This window comes from Oncorhynchus masou, chromosome 31 (assembly GCF_036934945.1).
Source record: "Oncorhynchus masou masou isolate Uvic2021 chromosome 31, UVic_Omas_1.1, whole genome shotgun sequence".
NCBI classification, from domain to species: domain Eukaryota; kingdom Metazoa; phylum Chordata; class Actinopteri; order Salmoniformes; family Salmonidae; genus Oncorhynchus; species Oncorhynchus masou.
Window position 1 is genome coordinate 47,010,577 of NC_088242.1, and position 23,886 is coordinate 47,034,462.

The 23,886-nt window shown below is 41.8% G+C and overlaps 1 protein-coding gene across 1 annotated transcript in view; it reads left to right on the top strand.

The window, feature by feature from the left end:
• LOC135524029 (membrane-associated guanylate kinase, WW and PDZ domain-containing protein 2-like) overlaps positions 1–23,886 on the top strand; it is a 358,255-nt gene that overhangs the window by 208,513 nt on the left and 125,856 nt on the right. The window contains 2 exon segments of the mRNA XM_064951156.1: positions 7,514–7,593; positions 14,083–14,154. Of these exon segments, the coding sequence (XP_064807228.1) occupies positions 7,514–7,593; positions 14,083–14,154 (152 nt within the window).

Here is a 23,886-nt window from a genome sequence, read left to right on the forward strand (position 1 = left end):
ACACACACTGTTTGTGGTCAAATTATTCCTAAAACACGATATGACGTCAACTTCCATGATAATCTCAAAAAAGCACAGATCAGACCAACAGCTTAGTTCAATTCATTTCTGTTTCAGGAAATCCAGACAAGCATTGACTACTAGGGGGCACTATTTTCATTTTTGGAAAAAGAACATTCCCAAAGTAAACGGGCTATTTTGTCAGGACAAGATGCTAGAATATGCATATAATTGACAGCTTAGGATAGAAAACACTCCAAAGTTTCCAAAACTGTAAAAATATTGTCTGTGATTATAACAAAACTGATATTGATGGCAAAAGCCTGAGGAAAATCCAATCAGGAAGGGACTTTTACAGTATTTAGAAAGCTCTGCGTTCCTATGCATCCCTATTGAGCAGTGAATGGGATATCAACCAGATTCGCTTTTCTATGGATTCCCTAATGTGTCTAGTGTCACAATACATAGTTTCAGGGTTTTATTTTGAAAAATGAGCCTGAACGACAATATTGTGTCAGTGGTCAGCTGGTGGCTCTCAGAGTGATTTGTGCGTAATAGACAAATGCGGCCATTGTTTCTCTCTTTCCTACTAAGAAGCCACCTGTCCCGGTTGATATATTATCGAATAGATATTTGAAAAACACCTTGAGGATTGATTATAAAAACCTTTGCCATGTTTCTGTCGATATTATGGATCTAATTTGGAATATTTTTTCGGCGTTGTCTTGACCGCAGTTTCCGGTGGATTTCTCAACCAAACGTGAAGTACGCTATAAAAATAATTTTTATGGGACAAAATTAACATTTCCTTTCTAACTGGGAGTCTCGTGAGTGAAAACATCCGAAGCTCATCAAAGGTAAATTATTTAATTTGATTGCTTTCCTGATTTTCGGGACCAAGTTGCCTACTGTTAGCTGGACATAATGTTATGCTTGGCTATCGATAAACTTACACAAATGCTTGTCTTGCTTTGGCTGTAAAAGCAGAATTTCAAAATCTGAGATGACAGGGTGATTAACAAAAGGCTAGCTGTGTTTCACTATTTCACTTGTGATTTCATGAATATGAATATTTTCTAGTAATATTTTTTGCCCGTTGCGTTATGCTAATTAGTGTCAGTTGATGACAATTCTCCCGGATCCGGGAGGGGTAGTTCTAAGAGGATAACAACATAATGTTACTGCTGAAATCATTTTCAAAATGAGTTCATACACGCTTCTTTTGCTGGCGACCTCTCAGGAGAGTTACCAGATCAGGAAGTTAGCATCCTAACCCCTCTTGGAATCCTACACTCCATCTGGTGAAATTTGAATCAAAATAAAAACAAAAAATGAAATCTGAAATCTAAAAATGAAAAATACATATGTCACAATCCATTTGGAGTAACTGTCATCCCTTATTAACATATTTTTTATCTTCTTTATGCAGACTGAACAAGTACATTTGTATATTTAACCAAGGACTAGGACCCCAGGGATCTGGAATTTTCCCTTTGAACACATCATTCCCAACGTGATTTTAAAACATGTTAAATTAAAACATTTGAATAACCAATCAACTTATCTCATGAAGCAATGGTTAAATAGAGTAGAAACGGGTGTTTCTCATTCATTTCATTTTATAATTAAATCCCACCTGTTTCTATAATTTCTAGTGAGATTGATCAGGCCTCACCAGAAAGTCAGGATACCTGGCATTCGACACCATTAAATATTTCCTCTCCCTTTTCTTTGCCTGTTCTTCAGAAACCATTTCAAAACCTTCCAAACATGTCCATCCTTCTGCATACCCAATTTAAACAGAATTGAATAAACCCCATCCAAAATAAATCCCACAGTATCAACATCAATAATGGATATTCAAAACCGGTAAATTGTGTGTGCGTGCTGGTGGTCAAAACACACATGAACAGGCCTCGCTTATCTGGAACTCCGTTTATGGCCTAATCCAGATACTTTTATCCTTAAAACAGTCAAATATCCCTAATTGCTCTCCCCAATACCACAGTCCCCGGGGACATTTCAATGAGAGGTAATGAAACCCCCTCTTCTGAAAAAGAAAGTGTACATCTTGTTAGCATTCACTATTCTATATTTTAATCAGTAAGCCAAAAGTATTACTTATAAACCAAACATGATAATTGTAAATCCACTGTCCTTACTCCAATAATTCAATGTTTGTTTCAATCCCCCAACGTTTATGCATCTTTTATTTAGCATGTACTATTCTCCATAACCACCACACCACAATGTTCATGAACTACCTGCAAAAATATAAAGTTAATTTTACATTTAGTAACCTCTTTGCTAATTCCTCATTACCCCTCCACCCTTTCTTACATTCAAGAAATATATTTCACAATAAGATGACATAAAATGTAAATCTATTTCAGAATAAAACCACATAAAATGTTTCAGGAGATCAACAAACAAAACAATGATTTCTAAGTTTGCAAGGAGTGTTTGGCCAGAGAATTGAAATGTGTTACCTTCAGAATCCATTCCCCTGACATTTCACCTAGATTCTTCATTCCAAAATACTTTTTCCTTTTAGCCAATTTCTCATCATAAGGAATCTGTGATATTTGATCCCTGGCCTCTACTAAAAGTTGGGTAAGACGTGATCTCATATGTCTTCCTTCACATAGAAACTGTAATCTCTGAACCACTATCGATTGAACCGAGGCTATACACCAATATATGAAATTTCCTCTCCTGCTCCTCTCAAAAGGATTTGTTGTTGCTCTTTTGAAAAAGATGCAAACACTTGTATAGCGTCATTTTCTTCTAATGCAGCAGGTTCCATTCCCACTCTACACTCCCTTTTCCAATGACCAATAGCCCAACACAGAACACAGGACTCTGTCTCCCTACACTTTGATGTTTTTCTGCTACGTTTCTTTGGTTTACCTTGGCCATTGAAACTATAGGTAGTGACTTTCCCTGTGGCCCTATTAACCCCTCGCATGTCTGCGAAGTCAGCAGAGTTAAATATTCCACTCTCAAAACATCTTGCTCTATTTCATCCACTACCCCCCTAATTACCGTTTTGAACACAGGGTTCAAACCTGCCATCAAAGTAGAAGTGCAAATTCTATCAAGGCACTCCCGTACACAGTCTTTTTGTAGCTAAATGCCTCTATTAATTCCCCATATCGAGACGAATTGGTAGCATGCTCGTGCGCCTCTTTCAGAGACTCCATGGCTTTATTAATATCCTCTAGATTGATTAATGTCCTCTAGCTCCATATTACAGGGAGAAATGGGGCAGTTTGTCGACATTTCAATAGTTATTATTCCCAAACCTATCCCTTCTATAATACACACCTTCTATTAACCTCTTGGATTTAGGGGGAGCTATTTACATTTTTGGATGAAAAACGTTCCCGTTTTAAACAAGATATTTTGTCACGAAAAGATGCTCGCCTATGCATATAATTGACTTGAGCTTTGGAAAGAAGACACTGACGTTTCCAAAACTACAAAGATTTTGTCTGTGAGTGCCACAGAACTGATGTTACAGGCGAAACCCAGATAAAAATCCAACCAGGAAGTGCCACATTTTTTGAAACCGCCTCATGCCAATGACTCCTTATATGGCTGTGAATGAGCTACGAATGAGCTTACATTTTCCACGTTTTCCCCAAGGTGTCTACAGCATTGTGACGTCTTTTTAGGCATTTCCATTGAAGAATGGCTGTAAGGGACCATATATGGCATGTGGTCACATGGTGTCTCCTGCAGAAAACCTTGTGTAAAATACTGAGGTAGCCATTTTTCCAATCGCTTCTAATGAGAAACCAATTGCCTGGACGTATTTTTCGGTCGATTTCTCAGCCAAGCATGGTGAAGAAATCCTGGGTTGGCAGGGTAGCCTAGTGGTTAGAGCCTTGGACTAGTAACTGTAAGGTTGCAAGTTCAAATCCCCGAGCTGACAAGGTACAAATCTGTCGTTCTGCCCCTGAACAGGCAGTTAACCCACTGTTCCTAGGCCGTCATTGAAAATAAGAATTTTTCTTAACTGACTTGCCTAAAAAAAAAAAAAAAAATGGGAGCTTTTTCGCCTACAAAAATAACATTTTTGGAAAAAGGAACATTTGCTATCTAACTGGGAGTCTCCTGAGTGAAAGCATCCGAAGTTCTTCAAAGGTAAATTATTTAATTTGGTTGCTTTTCTTATGTTCGTGAAAATGTTGCCTGCTGCCAGCAGAGCCTAGCATAGCATTATGTCATGATAAACTTACACAAATGCTTGTCTAGCGTTGGCTGTGACGCATATTTTGAAAATCTGAGATGACAGTGTTAAAACCTTTTAAAGAGGCTGCGAATTTTCGCAGCTTTTTGTTCATCGCGCAAAATTTCAATGTCCTGCTAGTCATGCCAGGAATATATTATATGCATATGATTAGTATGTGCGCATAGAAAACACTCTGAAGTTTATAAAACTGGTTAAATCATGTCTGTGACTATAACAGAATGTGTGTAGGAGGCAAAATCTCAAGGAAAACTGTTCACAAAAAAAAAAAAATATCAATCCGCCAGTCAATGTATTGTCTATGGCAAGGGAAAATAGATAGCGTCCGGTTTACAGTTCCTCCAGCTTCCGCACGATGTCGCCAGTGTTGGGAATTGGGTTGAAGTTAATCCTTGGTCAAATGAGAAATAGGCACCTCCTGTCGTCGAGTACACCGGAGGAAGTTCGCCCCGTGATCAACTTGATCGATTATTAACGTTTACTAATACCTGAAGTTGGATTACAAAAGTAGTTTGAAGTGTTTTGTCAAAGTTTATAGGCAACTTTTTTAATCTTAAAAAATGACGTTGCGTTTTGAAACAGAGTTTTTTCCTGGATCTGACGGTGTTCATAAATGGACATTTTGGGTATACATGAACCGATTTAATCGAAAAAAGACCCAACTGTGATGTTTATGGGACATATAGGAGTGCCAACAAAGAAGCTCGACAAAGGTTATGAATGTTTTATATTTTATTTCTGCGTTTTGTGTAGCGCCGGCTACGCTAATTATTTTGTTTACGTCCCCTTTGGGTATGTCGGGGGTTGCATGCTATCAGATAATAGCTTCTCATGCTTTCGCCGAAAAGCATTTTTAAAATCTGACATGTTGGCTAGATTCACAACGAGTGTAGCTTTAATTGAGTACCCTGCATGTGTGTTTTAATGAAAGTTTGAGTTGTATCGAGTACTATTAGTTGGCGCTCTGGAATTTCCACAGATTTTGATCCCTGTACAGGGACCGGTAGCGCTACCCACAAGGTAGCGCTACCCACTTCCCCAGATAATAATTAATTGGTCACGGCACTTGTATTAGATCCTATACTATAGCGTCTGAAAATTTATCACTGGAGAACACGGATGACTTAATGTCTTACTCCAGTATTGCGCCTCAAATATCACAATTATTGATAACCCATATTACCAAAATTATTCACACTTGTCTTCCTATTTCCACATAATCTTTCATTTATCTTCCTTATCTGTTCTAATGCTACTGATATTTAATTTTCTGGGTTTATTTGTCTGTTTATTCCTTTAGCTTCCTATGATATTCGTATTTATTCTTTGCTCCCTAGTTTCATTTTATTATGCTTATCACCAGTCTCTTTCTCTTGTTCTTAGATTTCTCCCTACTGGTCCAGGGCTAAATCTTCCTAACAGTGTGTTAAGCCCTGGATGTCTTGACCACACCCTATTCCCTCCTATGGATATACACGTTTTCTTTCTCTGATTATTGTACTTGGTCTATTGGTTATTACCCCTGTCTCTAGGTTTTTATAATTGTTCTCTCTTTCCAAGTATATAGTTACTTCAAATGTTATTACTTCTACGTTTCTCTGTACTGTATATTTTTCTACCTTGCAGCACATTATGCAATTTCTATTGGCTTTACGGGCAATCGCTGATGTCGTCTTGACATTTATTGCTATTTTATAATGTTAATGTATTTTTTATTTATCCTGACTGTTACAACTTCTAGTATTAAATTACTTCAATGGTTATTCATGTACCATTCACACTCCCCTCCTTTAGTATGGGACTGGGTGCATCCTCCCTACCAGGTCACACTTAAGCAATGGTCCAGGAGAAGTGCGCAACCCCTTCCCCACCAACAGCAGAGAACTTTCACACTCACTTGTACACAACTCTTATGCTTTCCTAAGTGACCTGCAAATTCAGTTCTTCTCTGATACACTTCCTCGACACAGAAAAAAGATGTATTATACAGGCTTTTCCCTGTCTGAGCAGTCCTTCGCTGATTCACTTCCTCAACACAGCCAAGTGTTAACCACAAGATTTTTGCCTATCTGAGCAGTCCTTATTGATTCACTTCCTTGCCACATTAGTCGGCAACCATAGGTATTTTTGCCTGTCTGAGCAGTCCCTTATTGATTCACTTCCTCAAAAAAAATAGGCAGTAACCGCAGGTCTTTTTGTCTAATTCTATTCGACCATGCAGAATGACAGTTGCCACTCCAAACTGGATCGAACAGAACAGTCAACAGAGCAGACTGAACGAGATTGAACAACCACCCCTGATGAATGACTGAGTGAGCTGGATGATTTGATTGACCCACCTGACTTGGACTGATTGAATTAGATGAATGTGTTGCGTTTGTGCAAACTCAAACAGGCCTAAACAACAACCACCCAAAGCAGATGAAACACAACTCCCAATCCGCAGTGGCCACACTAATATTTATATTCTACTTCCACTGCTGCAACCCTTAAAGCTTTTTCTTTTCCCTTTCTTCCTTTTTTTATTGAATTCAAATGCTCCTAATATCCTTTAGTTTGTTAAATTAGGAGAGACCTACTTGGTGTTTCTTTTGCTGAGGCAGAATCCAAAACGAACCACACAAACTTGAACTATAAGACTTGGCTTACCTCTCTTTTAGGTGTTTGTGCTATTCATCCAGGAAGACCCGTCTGCTGTCAGAGTTTCCAACCATTTACTGGTCCCTTGTAGCCACTCCTGGCAAGCTCACCATTTATGTTGTGGAAATATTCACTCAATCATATTTCTCAGATACCGGAACTTGTGAAATTGTAAAAATACACTTTACTACAAAGCAACAAGCCGGACTGGCCCATGGACCAACTGACTTTCCAGCCTCGGCACACCTTTTATACCGTTTTCATCCTTACGTCGCACACATAGTAACTCCTCTTTATGTTAATGATTCAGGACTAGGTAATGGCTTCTCTTAGCCTAATGACCTAGACACATATAGAGTGCACTTATTCTTCTTACTTACTACTCTAAGATGTATAATGTGCACACATGTACTGGAAAATTCCAAAAATGGTTGGATGTACGGTTGTAATGTGGTGCTGGAGGGTGTACTGTACTGGGATGTTGTGTACTGTCAAATATGATTGTGTGGAGGTTGTGGTGGCATGCGATGCATTTTTAGGCTGTGGGGGTTAGTGAAATTAGGATGGCTCATTAAAAGTAAGACAAAAAGTCAAGTCTCTCTCTTTCTTTCTCTCCAGTCACAACACTAAAACTACGTCATGGCTGGATCCTCGGCTGGCAAAGAAGGCCAAACCACCTGAGGAGTGTAAAGAAGACGGTGAGTGTTTGTGTTTTTATGTACAAATGCACATGTATGCATAAGGTTTCTCTCTTCTCTTCCTCTCTCCAGTAAAGGACCTGTGTGTGATGGGAATTATAATTGCTCTGTGGAGTGTTAGCACAAACCCTGCTCTCTGTATCCTCCATCCCCTATCTCACTTGCTTGCTCTTTTTCTCACTTGATCTGTTTCTGCTCATGTCCTTCTTTCTCCCTTTCTTTTTATTCTCACTCACAACCCACCTTTGGAGTAATACGTGGGTAATTATCTCGATACCTGAAATAAAACTGCATAGTATTGCCTCCACCCATCCACTCAGTACACGTCCTTCTACAGCAGAAAGGTCAAGGGAAATGAAGGAAAGGGTAATAAGACATAGGGAGGGCCCTGTGTTTTGTGCAATCATGTGACATAACAATATTTTATTCTGTATTTTAAGCTGTAGCCCTTTATACTCACAACCAGTACATGGGTTGAAAATGGCAGATTTGCATTAAAACCCGAGATGATAGCATGAGAATAGATTCTTCTGAAATTAACTCAAGTCTTTAAAACATTTTATCACAAACTGTTATCAACCTGAAAACAAAAGTTCAAAGAAAGAGATAGACACATTTCCCTAGGTGAGCTGGTGGAGGCCATTACGTTTACAAAATGGTAAATCACCTGGTAATGATGGATTCCCAGTGGAATTCTACATACACTTTCATCACAAATTACTGAAGCCTATGTTACTTATGCTCACAGCAGCTCTAGAGAAAATGTAACTTACCCAATCACCATGTTTGGCTACAATCACCCTGGTTAAAAAGAAAGATAAGGATCCATTATCATGCGGTTCCTTCCAACCAATGTCACGTTTTATTGTGAATTATATATCCTTTTTAATAAGGTATTGGCTTTCTGCATGGAAATACACTGAACCAAAATATAAATGCAACATGTAAAGTGTTGATCCCATGTTTCATGAGCTGAAATAAAAGATCCCACACATTTTCCATACGCACAAAAGCTTATTTCTCTCAAATGTGGTATACAAATTAGTTTACATCCCACTTTTTTTATGAGCTAAGATGATCCATACACTTTTGTGCCACAAGTGTGCCACAAGTGGCCACAAGTGTGCCATATCAATAAGCTGATTAAAAAGTATGATCATTACACAGGTGCACCTTGTGCTGGGGACAGTAGGCCACTCTAAAATGGTCACACAACACAATGCCACCCAATTCTGGAAGTCTCTCATGAGGAGGAGATCAAGTGGGACTGCCATGCATCCGTCATCACTACTTTGCACATGAGGACTTCCAGTAGGGCAGCCCTGCATCAAGAGGAATGGATCTCTCCAACACTGAAGTGTTTGAGAGTGATTTAAATGAGTGAATGCAGGACTTGAGTTATGTGCTCAAGACACTTTGCAGAGAGACGCATGCCTCTGTGCCGGTGGACAGCTAAGTGGAGTGAGTTCACCCAACGCTGGAAGTCACTCACGAGGAGGAGGCCAAGCGGGACTACAACAAAAATAATGGAGTCCATCAGCCCAAGAAGCCTCAGACACAGACACATCCAGCAGGTGACGGATGTTGCTGGGTGAAACTCTCTCTATGGTAAGGGCGACTTGAGAAGTTGCAGAATCCAGCGACAATCCCAAATAGATTTTCTACTGGGTCAGTAGGAGCAAACTTTTGGCACGATATATCCTTAAGCCTAGAGTGAGCAGGTGCGACAACAGCTGCGCTATTTGCTCTGCTGCTGGAGGCCGAGTGTCCGCATAGATCAACCAGGCGTCGTTGTACGTCAGAAATCTTTAGCCTCTCCCCCATAGGGGGGCTAGGGCCGCTTCGGCACAATTCGTGAATACCTGCCATGGAAAGACCACATTTTAAGGTGATATATCCATAGGCTATGCCCTAGGAGGTAAACCTCATATCTCCTGTGTGCAGGATAAACTCCTGAGTTTAGTCTGCCTAACACATATGTTGCTCTGAGAAACAACAGATGTTCCCTGCTCCCTACATGTCTCTCGCCAGACAGTGAATTTGCCAGGAATGCACTCTTCCTTGGCAGTAGTGCAGGTAGAGAGACGGGTTTAAGCAGAGTGAGGTCACCCAATGCTGGAAGTCTCTCATGAGGAGGAGGCCAAGAGGGACTACCACAATCATGGAGGCCATGAGCCCAAGACGCCTCAGACAAACATCCAGTAAGTCACACTGAGAGTCAGTGGAGAAAGCGGTCACTCTCTCCACGGTTGAGGGCTACTCGACAGGTTACAAAGACTAGAGACAATCCATAGATTTGCTGATGGGTTGGTAAGAGCAAGCTTACGGCACAATATATTCTGAAGACTAGAGCGAGCAGATGCGACAATGGCTGGACTGTGTGTTCCGCTGACTGAGCCTAAGTGTCTGCGCAGATCAATCGTAGTCGATTTACGTCAGGACTCTTAAGCCTCTTTCCCATAGCCTCTCCCCCATAGGCAGGGCTAGGGAGGATTTAGCACACTTTGTGTATGTCCGTGGGGCTAGGAACAGACCGGATGGAGGCGAACCTCATATCTCCTGTGTGCAGGATAAACTGATGTGGAAATAAGCATTCCATTTGGGGTCCAAGAAGTAATGGCTGAAGAAGACCTCGTGAGCTTCCTCCCTCGGCACCACTCGTGTGGCTCCCTTCGACAACAGAGACTGTATCTTGTGTCTGAGGCCTCAGACCGCATTCCACTGTGCAGTGGACTGCACTATGCCCAGGTAGTCTCTACCCCTGACCTACGGTGCATTTTACCTAGACTGCACATGTATGCCATTTCTCCCTGTGAAGAGCAAGGGAAACTTACCTGCTTCCTGAGGAAATAAGGGGAACCCTGTGGCGGCCGCCCCACCTGGGTGACTGAGCATATGGGCAACCTGTCCCTGGGAAGGGTCGCGTAACCTGCCAGGCCTGTTGGCTGGACCAAGTAGCCCTCGAGAGGTAATTGTGTTTTGAGTGGGAACATTCTGAACCATCACCCTCGGCCCGTGGGCCTGGATATGATAGGAACTATTTATTAGAGAGCTGAACTGGGGGAAACAATGGTGTTGACCCACCCCAACAGCAACTTATGAGTCTTCAGGTGGGGGGCTCGTGTGACCTGACGCAGATCTCCCGAGGAGACTCTGGTTTTCAAGGTCAGAGGAGCTCCCAATATGCCATAAAACTCCAAGTGGGGGTAGCCAGTCACCAGAGAAAGTGGCTCTGTCCAGGAAGACTCCATCAATGACATACAGTCTGGGAAGGCTGGTACACGTTGTCGGATGGATATGAAATTACCTGACCTAGTGAAATGCTTGTGAGCCTAGCACCAACAGTGCAGTAATATCTAACAATACACACAAATCTAAACAGTAAAAGAAACATAGAAATATGAGTGATGAATGTATAGACAATATGGACAGTATATGGATATAATGTCATATCTGAAGAACAGTATATGTACAGCAATAGTTAAATAGTATAGGCCTTGACTAGAATACATTATATACAGTGCATTTGAAAAGTATTCAGTCCCCTTGACTTTTTCCACATTTTGTAAGGTTACTGCATTATTCTAAAAAGTATTAAATTGTTTTTCCCCTCAGCAAATCTAAACATAATACCCCATAATGACAAAGCAAAAACAGGTTTTTAGAAATGTTTGCTCATTTAAAAAAAAAATGGAAAATAGCAATATCACATTTACATAAGTATTCAGACCCTTTACTCAGTACTTTGCTGAAGTAGCTTCAAATTCTTATTTTCAATGACTGCCTAGGAACAGTGGGTTAACTGCCTGTTCAGGGGCAGAACGACAGATTTGTACGGGTTACTAGTCCAACGCTCTAACCACTAGGCTACCCTGCCCCCCCCCCCGTATATGTGTATATTCCTAGTTATTACTGCACTGTTGAAGCTAGAAATACAAGCATTTTGTTGCACCTGAGATAACATCTGCAAATCTGTGTTTCGGAACCAATATGCTGTTTTGAGTTGAAAAGAAAGGAAAGAGAATAGGACATTGTAAAAGAAGGGGAGGGTTTATTAAAGATTTAGAAAATGAAGGAAATAGGACATACGGAGGGAAGGGAATTTGACTTCTTGGAAAAGGTTTTGGATATAGGAAGAAAATCCTCTGTAGTATTGGTACAAAGCCCCAATGTTGTTGTTGTTTGCTGCCAGTCTGACTGAAGGATTCTGGGATTTCCTGGAGCGTCAGTTTCAAAAACGTAGGCAGAACAACATGCATGTTTACTTTCATCTGCTTTTCCTCACCCCATCTCTGTTTTCTCATCCTTTTTCTCTTCCTTCCTTTTCCCCCTTCTTTTTCATTGTCTTTGTCCTTCAGTCTCCCTTTGTCAGTCGCTCGCTCTCCTGCTGTGTTTTGAGTGAGATGTGATGGGTGACATTGTGTGTGCAGGAGATGTATTTGTGCATAGACTTTAGTTGGTGTATGAACCGTTCACAGTAAACGCTTTAGCTGACTCATAGTTCAAAGGCTTGTCACCACAGATCTAGCACACAGTCTTTGAGAGAATGACGCCGGAGGGGATGGCTGCTGTTCTATTTTGTTAGTTTTTTTGTGATTCTTGTAACATATTTTATTTGCTTATTTTGTACATAATGATGCTGCTACCGTCTCCTATGACAGAAAATAACTTCTGAACATCAGAACAGCGATTACTAACCTCGAACTGGACAAATATATATTCTTTAACTCGTCCGACGCGAAGGATATACTGCTTTCTTGGGAACGGGCCCAAATCCCCGTAATTTATGTGAAGAAAAGACAGAGAAAAAGGGGCGGAGGTTAGGTTTCCTTCTGAGAATTTGTAGGCGAGTGGTTAAATCTCCACTACCATCTGTTCTATTGGCCAACGTGCAATCATTGGAGAAACAAAATGGATGACATGCGATCGAGACTATCCTACCAACAGGACGTTAACCTTTTGCGACTAGCAATCCCGTATCCGGGAGAGTAATCATATCCTCAAACACATTAGCATAACGCAAAGGACATAAATACCACTAGAAACTTTTCCTATTCATGAAAATCGCAAATGAAATGAAGAAAATATATCTAAACACAAGCTTAGCCTTTTGTTAAACAACACTGTCATCTCAGATTTTCTAAATATGTATTAAAGCCAATGCTAGACAAGCCTTTGTGTAAGTTTATCATGGCATAATGCTATGCTAGGCTCTGCTGGGAGCAGGCAACATTTTCACGAAATGTTTCTTCATCATACTTGGCAGAGAAATTGACCGGAAAATGGTACTACTACAACGCCAAACTTTTTTTTTTCAAAATTAGCTACATATAATATCAACAGAAACAAGGCAAACGTTGTTTCGGATCCATCCTCAAGGTGTTTTTAACAAATATATTCGATAATATATCCGTCGAGGCAATTGGTTTCTCATAAGAAGTGATTGGAAAAATGGCTACCTCAGTATTTTACGCAAGATTTTCTGCGGGAGACACCATGTGACCACATGCTATATATTGTCCCTTACGGCCATTCTTCAATGGAAATGCCTAAAATGACGTCACAATGCTGTAGACACCTTGGGGAATACGTGGAAAACGTAAGCTCATTCGTAGCTCATTCACAGCCATATAGAGTCATTGGCATGAGGCGGTTTCAAAAAATGCGGCACTTCCTGGTTGGATTTTTATCTGGGTTTCGCCTGTAACATCAGTTCTGTGGCACTCACAGACAATATCTTTGCAGTTTTGGAAACGTCAGTGTTTTCTTTCCAAAGCTGTCAATTATATGCATGGTCGAGCATCATTTCGTGACAAAATATCTTGTTTAAAACGGGAACGTTTTTCATCCCAAAATTTTAATAGAGCCACCTAGTCGCAAGAAGTTAAATGCTGTATCTTATGTTTCACCGATTCGTGGCTGAACAAGGACACGGATAATATAGAGCTGGCAGAATTTTCCACGCATCAGCAGACCAGAGAAGCTACGTCTGGCAAGACGAGGGGCGGGGGAATGTGTATATTTGTCAATAACAGGTATTGCTCCCTATGATGGCTCCGGAGGGGAAGGCTGCCGTCTTATCGGCTCATGCTCACCAACCATGCTATTTGTTTTTTTGTTTTCGTGTTGTTCGTAACTTGTTTAGTACACAATGTTGCTGCTACCGTCTATTATTAACAATTAGAGCTTCTGGACATCAGAACTGCGATTGCTCATCTCAAACTGGACAAATAGTTATTCTACAATGAGTCAGATGGGTATATAGTACAGACACCCGACCAGGCCTAGATCGTCGTTATTCGCTGGAGAAGGAAATGGAGATCCCTCAGAAAGAGATCAGGGTGCCTTTTGAGTGTCAGGTGACGAGTGGCTAATCTGCCCTTGCCCTCTGTCCTGCTGGCTAACTTGCAATCGCTATATGGGACAAACTGAAAGCACGTTTATCCTACATATGGGACATTAAAAACTGTAATATCTTATGTTTCACAGAGTCGCGGCTGAAAGACGACATTAATAACATACAGCATGCGCTCTATCGGCAGGACAGAACAGCAGCCTCTGGTAAGACACGGGGCGGGGGCCTATGCATTTATGTAAACACCAGCTGGTGCACGATATCTAAGGAAGTCTCAAGGTTTTGCTCACCTGAGGTAGAGTATCTCATGATAAGCTGTAGACCACACTATCTACCTAGAGAGTTTTCATCTGTATTTTTCGTAGATGTCTACATACTTCTAAAGGCTGTTGCTGGCACTAAAACAGCAATCCATGAGTTGTATACTGCCATAAGCAAACAGGAAAGCGCTCATCCAGCACACCTTTACTCCACACACAGAGATGCGTACAAAGCTCTCCCTTGCCCACCATTTGGCAAGTCTGTCCATAATTCTATCCTCCTGATTCCTGCCTACAAGCAAACATTTAAGCAGGAAGCACCAGTGGTCAGATGAAGCAGATGCTAAACTACAGGACTGTTTTGCTAGCACAGACTGGAATATGTTCTGGGATTCATTCAATGGCATTGAGGACTATACCACCTCAGTCACTGGCTTCATCAATAAGTGCATCGAGGACGTCGTCCCCACAGTAAGCGTACGTACATAACCCAACCAGAATCCATGGATTACAGGCAACATCCGCATCAAGCTAAAGGCTAGAGCTGCCGCTTTCAAAGAGTGGGACACTAACCCAGATGCTTATAAGAAATTCCGCTACGCCCTCAGATGAACCATTAAGATTGAATCCTACTACACCGGCTCTGATGCTTGTCGGATGTGGCAGGGCTTGAAAACTATTACGGACTACAAAGGGAAACCCAGCCACAAGCTGCTCAGTGACGCAAGCCTACCAGACAAGCTAAATGCCTTTTTTGCTCGCTTCGAGGCAAGCAACACTGAAGCATGCATGAGAGCACCAGCTGTTCCAGATGACTGTGTGATAACACTCTTGGTAGCCGATGTGAGCAAGACCTTTAAACAGGTCAACATTCACAAAGCCGCAGAGCCAGACGGATTCCCAGGACATGTACTAAAAGCATGTGCAGACCAACTGGCAAGTGTCTTCACCGACATTTTAAACCTCCCCTGACAGTCTGTAATACCTACCCTTCCGTTTAAAAGTTTGGTGTCACTTAGAAATGTCCTTGTTTTTTTTTAAAGGAAAGCTGATTTATGTTTATTACGATAACACCAAATTGATCAGAAATACAGTGTAGACATTGTCAATGTTGTAAATGACTATTGACTAGTTGAGTATCTGGAGCATCAACATTTGTGGGTTCGATTACAGGCTCAAAATGTCCTGAAACAAAGCACTTTATTCTGAAACTCATCAGTCTATTCTTGTTCTGAGAAATGAAGGCTATTCCATGTGAGAAATTGTCAAGAAACTGAAGATCTCGTACAACCCTGTGTACAACTCCCTTCACAGAACAGTGCAGGTAACTGCACCTCAGATTGCAGCCAAAATAATGTCAAGAATTTATCCTCTGCAGCAGAGGAAACTCTGGGTCTTCCTTTCCTGTGGCCATCATAGAGCTTGATGGTTCTTCACATCGATGGAACAGTAGTGGAGAGAGTAGCAAGTTTTAAGTTCCTCGGCATACACATCACAGACAAACTGAATTGGTCCACTCACACAGACAGCATCGTGAAGAAGGCGCAGCAGCGCCTCTTCAACCTCAGGAGGCTGAAAAAATTTGGCTTGTCACCAAAAGCACTCACAAACTTCTACAGATGCACAATCGAGAGCATCCTGGCGGGCTGTATCACCGCCTGGTACGGCAACTGCTCCGCTCTCAACCGTAAGGCTCTCCAGAGGGTAGTGAGGTCTGCACAACGCATCACCGGGGGCAAACTACCTGCCCTCCAGGACACCTACACCACCCGATGTTACAGGAAGGCCATAAAGATCATCAAGGACATCAACCACCCGAGCCACTGCCTGCTCACCCCGCTATCATACAGAAGGCGAGGTCAGTACAGGTGCATCAAAGCTGGGACCGAGAGACTGACAAACAGCTTCTATCTCAAGGCCATCAGACTGTTAAACAGCCACCACTAACATTGAGTGGCTGCTGCCAACACACTGACACTGACTCAACTCCAGCCACTTTAATAATGGGAATTGATGGGAAATGATGTAAATATATCACTAGCCACTTTAAACAATGCTACCTTATATAATGTTACTTACCCTACATTATTTATCTCATATGCATACGTATATACTGTACTCTATATCATCGACTGCATCCTTATGTAATACATGTATCACTAGCCACTTTAACTATGCCACTTTGTTTACATACTCATCTCATATGTATATACTGTACTCGATAACATCTACTGTATCTTGCCTATGCTGCTCTGTACCATCACTCATTCATATATCCTTATGTACATATTCTTTATCCCCTTACACTGTGTATAAGACAGTAGTTTAGGAATTGTTAGTTAGATTACTTGTTGGTTATTACTGCATTGTCGGAACTAGAAGCACAAGCATTTCGCTACACTCACATTAACATCTGCTAACCATGTGTATGTGACAAATAAAATTTGATTTGATTTGATTCTTGCGACTGGACATAAAGAAATTGTCAACGTTCTTGACATTTTCCGACTTGACTGGCCATGTCTTAAAGTAATGTTGGACAATTATTTATTGTTGCTTATATGAGCTGTTCTTGTCATAATAAGGATTTGGTCTTTTACCAAATAGGGCTATCTTCTGTATACCCCACCTACCTTGTCACAACACGACTGATTGGCTCAAATGCATTAAGAAGGAAAGAAATTCCACAAATTAACTTTGAACAAGGCACACCTGTTAATTGAAATGCATTCCAGGTGACTATCTCCTGAGCTGGTTGAGAGAATGCCAAGAGTGTGCAAAGCTGACATCAAGGCAAAGGGTGGCTACCTTGAAGAATCTCAAATGTCTTCTTCTACAATGTAGAAAACAGTAAAATAAAGAAAAACCCTTGAATGAGTAGGTATGCCAACTTTTTACTGGTACTGTAGATTGACACACCGGTGCTTCAATTGACTCTAGTAAATGGCTGTGATAGGAGAAAACGGAGAATCGGTCAACAACATTGCAGTACTCCACAATAATAACTTGACAGAGTGAAAAGAAGGAAGCCTGTACAGAATAAAAATATTCCCAAACATGCATCCTGTTTGCAACAAGGCACCAGAGTAATACTGCAAAAAAATTGGCAAAGCAATTCACTTTTTGCCCTTAATACAGTGTTATGTTTGGGGCAAATCCAATACAAAATGTTACCTTGTACCCCTCTCCATATTGTCAAACATCATGTTATGGATATGGTTGTAATCGTTAAGAATTGGAGTTACTTTTGCTTCCCTCCAATCCTGGGGGCACACACTTTCTGTGGCAATATCGTCTGCTTTTTCCTCAGTCATTTTCCATCCAAGTTGTCAGACCCAGTGGCTTGTCATTGTTGATAGACAAGAATAATATTTTCACCTCTTCCACATTCACTTTACGGAATAAAAAAAATGCTTGTCTTTCATAATTTAGTTAGATATACTTGAATATATAGTGTTAGCGTCTCGCCAATGAAAAAATCATTAAAGTGTTTGGCAATATCAATTGGTTTTGTGATGAATGAACCATCTGATTCAATGAATGATGCAGCAAAGTTTGCCTTTTTCCCCAAAATTGTATTTAAGGTGCTCCAAAGCTTTATACTATAATTTTTTAAATGTAATTTATCTATGTTTTATAGTGTAGTTTAGTCACATGATTTCTCAATTTGCAATACGTTCACAAATCAATTGCGCTGCCATTCCTTGTCTCCTCCCTCTCAAACATACAATTTATAAATTCCTCTTCAATCCACTGGGATTTAAGTTTTTACAGTAATTTTCATAATGGGTGCATGCTTATTAGTAACTGGAATAAGCAATTTCATAAATGTGTCAAGTATAGCGTCTGTTTGCTCTTCATTACACACCATGGACCAACAAATATTATTTCCATCAACATTGGAATCATTACACCATTTATTGTATGTCCTCTCATACACTATATTAGGCCCATCCTTCGGAATTGTTTATTTTTTAGATATGACGACTATATTGTGATCATTACACCTCGATGGATCTGGATACTGCTTTCAAGCAAATTTCTGTAGCATTATTAACGATGCAATCAATACATGTTGATGATTTCATTCCTGTGCTGTTTGTAACTACCCTGGTAAATTGACTGATGAATTGACTGAACCAGGTTGCAGGACCTGGTTACAGTTTGAAGCTTTTTCTTGAGTGGGTAGCTTGATTGAAAGCCAGTCAATATTTAAATCACCCAGCAAATATACCTCTCTGTTGATATCACATATTATCAAGCATTTTACACACATTATCCAGATACTGACTGTTAGCACTTGGTGGTCTATAGCAGCTTCCCACCAGAATGGGCTTTAGGTGAGGCAGATGAACGTGTAGCCATATTACTTCAAACGTATTTAACATGAGATCCCCTAAGCTTTACAGGAATGTAGTTCTGAATATAAAACAGAAACACCTCCACTGTTGGCATTTCTATATTTTCTGTAAATGTTATAACCTTGTATTGCTACCACTGTATCATCAAAGGTGTTATCTAAGATGTTTCAGAGATAGTCAGAATATGAATGTCATCTGATACTAGCAAGTTATTGATTTCATGAACCTAGTTTCTTAAACTACAAATGTTAACGTGGGCTATTGTGAGCACTTTTTTTCCGGGATGCATGCTTGTTTTCATTGCTTTATTGGAAAGCTTAGTAGAAGTAGATATGCCCATGTTATTTATGTCAGTGCAGGGTGAGCTGCACAAAGTGGACTTCATCCTAGGGCACACTGCTTCAGTGCTAACAGTATAAATTTGGTTCATAGGCATGATTACTACATACAACAGCTGTAGGATCAGCAGAGACACTCAGGGCAGTGAGAGGGACATAAATTAGGTGACTTACATTGTCTACTAATGCCCCTGGTGTAATGTACATTTGCTGAAGCATTATGACAACTGCATCACATGGTAGGGATTAGGTGAGCTGGGCTTGGGGCGTTGATAAGGCATTGTCTCAACGCAGTCTTATAAAATGTTTATTTTTACCTTTATTTAACCAGGCAAGTCAGTTAAGAACAAATTCTTATTTTCAATGATGGCCTGGGAACAGTGGGTTAACTGCCTGTTCAGGGGCAGAACGACAGATTTGTACCTTGTCAGCTCAGGGGTTTGAACTCGCAACCTTCCGGTTACTAGTCCAATGCTCTAACCACTAGGCTACCCTGCTGCCCCATGCTGTGAATGCTGTGAAAGGATCCAGGAACCCAAATGATTTGGGTAATTCCCATCCTCCTTGTAAAACTTTTTTTTCTCCAAAAGGTATCGTAATTGTCAACAATTGAGCTGCAATAATCACATAGCCAGGTCACCACCTCAGGAGTAAATGTTAGTTGGCTTTTCATAGCTGATCATTCAGAGTACCTCTACCGCTCCTGCTGTCTCTAGAGAGTGGAAACTAGCAGGTCTGGGACAGGTAGCATGTCCGGTGAACTGGTCAGGATTCCATAGCCGCAAGCAGAAAAGTTGAAACTGGAAACAGCATGGCCAGGTGGACTGGGGACAGCAAGGAGACATCAGGCCAGGTAGTCCTGAGGCATGGTTCTAGGGCTCAGGTCCTATGAAAGAGAGTTAGAGAGAGCATACTTAAATTCACACAGGACACAGGATAAGACAAAATACTCCAGATACAACAGACTGGCCCCCTCCCCCCAACACATTAACTACTGCAGCATAAATACTGGAGGCTGAGACGGGAGTGGTCGGGAGACACTGTGGCCCCATCCGACGATACCCCCGGACAGGGCCAAACATGCAGGCTATAACCCCACCCACTTTGCCAAAGCACAGCCCCCACACCACTAGAGGGATATCTCCAAACACCAACCTACTGTCCAGAGACAAGGCCGAAGATTGCCCACAAAGATCGCCGCCACGGCACAACCCATTGGGGGGGGGCCAACCCAGACAGGAAGATCTTGTCAATGACTCAACCCATTCAAATGACGCACCCCTCCTAGGGATGGCATGGAAGAGCACCAGTAAGCCAGTGACTCAGCTCCTGTAATAGGGTTGAGGCAGAGAATCACAGTGGAGAGAGGGGAACCGACCAGGCAGAGACTGCAAGGGCGGTTCGTTGCTCCAGTGCCTTTCTGTTCACCTTCACACTCCTGGACCAGACTGCACTCAATCATAGGACTTACTGAAGCAATGAATCTTAAATAAAGACTTAAAGTTGAGACCGAGTCTGCGTTTCTCACATGGGTAGGCAGACCATTCCATAAAAATGGAGCTCGATAGGAGAAAGCCCTGCCTCCAGCTGTTTGTTTAGAAATTCTAGAGACAGTAAGGAGGCCTGCGTCTTGTGACCGTAGCGTACGTGTAGGTACGTACGGCAGGACCAAATCGGAAAGATAGGTAGGAGCAAGCCCATGTAATGCTTTGTAGGTGACAGTAAAACCTTGAAATCAGCCCTTGCCTTAAAACCTCTTTTAGCTCCCCCCCTACTTTGTGCAATTTCTGCCTGAAGACATACCCAAATCTAACAGCCTGTAGCTCAGGCACAGAACCAAGGATATGCATATTCTTGGTTCCATTTTAAAGAAAACACTCTGAGGTTTATGTACATGTAAATTGAATGTAGGAGAATATAAGACAATAGATCTGGTTTAGATAAAACAATGAAAAAACCCATATGTTTTTTTCTTTGTTGTATCATCTTTAAAATGAACAAGATAAAACAAACATTCAATAATATAGGAGGGCAATAGTAATTTCAGAATGATAACTTCCAAAATGAGTGTGTACACGGCATTTATCATGAAGTCACCCAGGTGCCCCACACAAGTAGCCCAAATGTACCCAAGTGGCCAAATTGGTGAAGGTATACATTTTGAAACAAATAACTATATACAAAATACCAAAATGGTATTCTACCACCCGCCCCCCCAAAAAATGAGAAAGAAATGTAAAAGAAAATGGAAGAAATAATAATTCTTGATTACAAAATATCTGAATATATATATATATATATATTTACAAAATAACATTGTTAACTATTTACACAATTTCAATATTTGGAAGACCCTCAGTTCTCTATCAAATCAAATCTATTTATATAGCCTAAAACCCCAAACAGCAAGCAATGCAGGTGTAGAAGCACGAAGGCTAGGAAAAACTCCCTAGAAATGCAAAAACCTAGGAATAAACCTAGCATTAGCATGATAAGAACTTACCAGTCCAAAACCATGTCCTCTCCCGAATTTCAGCCCGCTAGCGGGTTCCGTGCGCAGAGGGGTTAACAGGAAGCCAGTGTAGAGGCTAACACTGGAGTAATATGATCAATTTTTTTGGTTCGAGTCAAGATTCTAGCAGCCGTATGGAGCACTAACTGAAGTTTTAGTGCTTTATCCGGGTTGCCAGAAGGTAGAGCATTGCAGTAATCTAATTTAGAAGTGACAAAAGCATTGATACATTTTTCTGCATAATTTTTGGACAGAAAGTTTCTGATTTTTGCAATGTTACGTAGATGGATAAAATCTGTCCTTGAAACAGTCTTGATATGTTAGTCAAAAGAGAGATCAGGGTCCATAGTAACTCTGAGGTCCTTCACAATTTTTATTTGAGACGACTAAATAAACTTCAGTTAGTGCTAAATACGGCTGCTAGAATCCTGACTAGAACCAAAACATTTGATCATATTACTCCAGTGCTAGCCTCCCTACACTGGCTTCCTGTCAAAGGGCTGAATTCAAGGTTTTACTGCTAACCTACAAAGCATTACATGGGCTTGCTCCTACCTATCTCTCTGATTTGGTCCTGCCGTACATACCTACACGTACGCTATGGTCACAAGACGCAGGCCTCCTAATTGTCCCTAGAATTTCTAAACAAACAGCTGGAGGCAGGGCTTTCTCCTATCGAGCTCCATTTTTATGGAATGGTCTGCCTACCCATGTCAGAGACGCAAACTCGGTCTCAACCTTTAAGTCTTTACTGAAGACTCATCTCTTCGGTGGGTCATATGATTGAGTGTAGTCTGGCCCAGGAGTGGGAAGGTGAACGGAAAGGCTCTGGAGCAACGAACCGCCCTTGCTGTCTCTGCCTGGCCGGTTCCCCTCTTTCCACTGGGATTCTCTGCCTCTAACCCTATTACAGGGGCTGAGTCACTGGCTTACTGGGGCTCTCTCTTACCGTCCCTGGGAGGGGTGCGTCACCTGAGTGGGTTGAGTCACTGATGTGATCATCCTGTCTGGGTTGCGCCCCCCTTGGGTTGTGCCGTGGCGGAGATCTTTGTGGGCTATACTCAGCCTTGTCTCAGGATGGTAAGTTGGTGGTTGAAGATATCCCTCTAGTGGTGTGGGGGCTGTACTTTGGCAAAGTGGGTGGGGTTATATCATTCCTGTTTGGCCCTGTCCGGGGGTGTCCTAGGATGGGGCCACAGTGTCTCCTGACCCCTCCTGTCTCAGCCTTCAGTATTTATGCTGCAGTAGTTTTTGTCGGGGGGCTAGGGTCAGTTTGTTATATCTGGGGTACTTCTCCTGTCCTATTCGGTGTCCTGTGTGAATTTAAGTGTGCTCTCTCTAATTCTCCCTTTCTCTCTTTCTTTCTCTCTCTCGGAGGACCTGAGCCCTAGGAACATGCCTCAAGACTTCCTGACATGATGACTCCTTGCTGTCCGCAGTCCAACTGGCTGTGCTGCTGTTCCAGTTTAAACTGTTCTGCCTTATTATTAGACCATGCTGGTCATTTATGAACATTTGAACATCTTGGCCATGCTCTGTTATAATCTCCACCCGGCACAGCCAGAAGAGGACTGGCCACCCCACATAGCCTGGTTCCTCTCTAGGTTTCTTCCTAGGTTTTGGCCTTTCTAGGGAGTTTTTCCTAGCCACCGTGCTTCTACACCTGCATTGCTTGATGTTTGGGGTTTTAGGCTGGGTTTCTGTACAGCACTTTGAGATATCAGCTGATGTACGAAGGGCTATATAAATAAATTTGATTGATTGAATAAATCATCTCCCCTTTATCAAGGCAATTGGACACACTGTCACCAAACTCGAGGTTGGGTATCCTTTGCCTCCCCTGCCTACCACTAGGATGGATGGAATCCCCTCACAGGGAAATTCTACATCCATCCGACAATGTGTACCAGCCTTCCCAGACTGTCATTGGTGGATGCTTCCTTGGCCGAGCCAATTAAGTCACTTTCTCATGTGACTGCCTACCCCACTTGGATATTTATGACATGGAGTTCTCATGGAGCCTTCCCTGGCTTAACACCTTGATTTAAGGCACGGTGGGTCTGGGAGCCAGCTTCGCTCCTCTGACCTTGACGACCAGAGTCTCTTCGGCAGTCATGTGTCAGGTCACAAAAGAGCCCTCCCCCTCAAGATCCATAAGTCCCCGTTGAGGAGGATAGACACATGATTTCCCCTAGTTGAACTCTCTTTATTAGAGTTCCCATCACATCCAGGCCAACAGGCCAAGGATGATGGTTCACAATGTTCCCAATCCAAACAATCAACCTCTAGCAGGCTACCTTGTCCAGCCACCAGGCCTGACAGGTACTTCGTTCCAGCCAGGCCCAACAAGTTGCCCCCAAGTTGTTCCCATGCTCCTGACACGGCACAGTGGCAGTCTCCTCCTGGGTTCTACACACCGTACAGACTACATGGGAATAGTGCAATCCACTGCACATCGGGAAAGTGG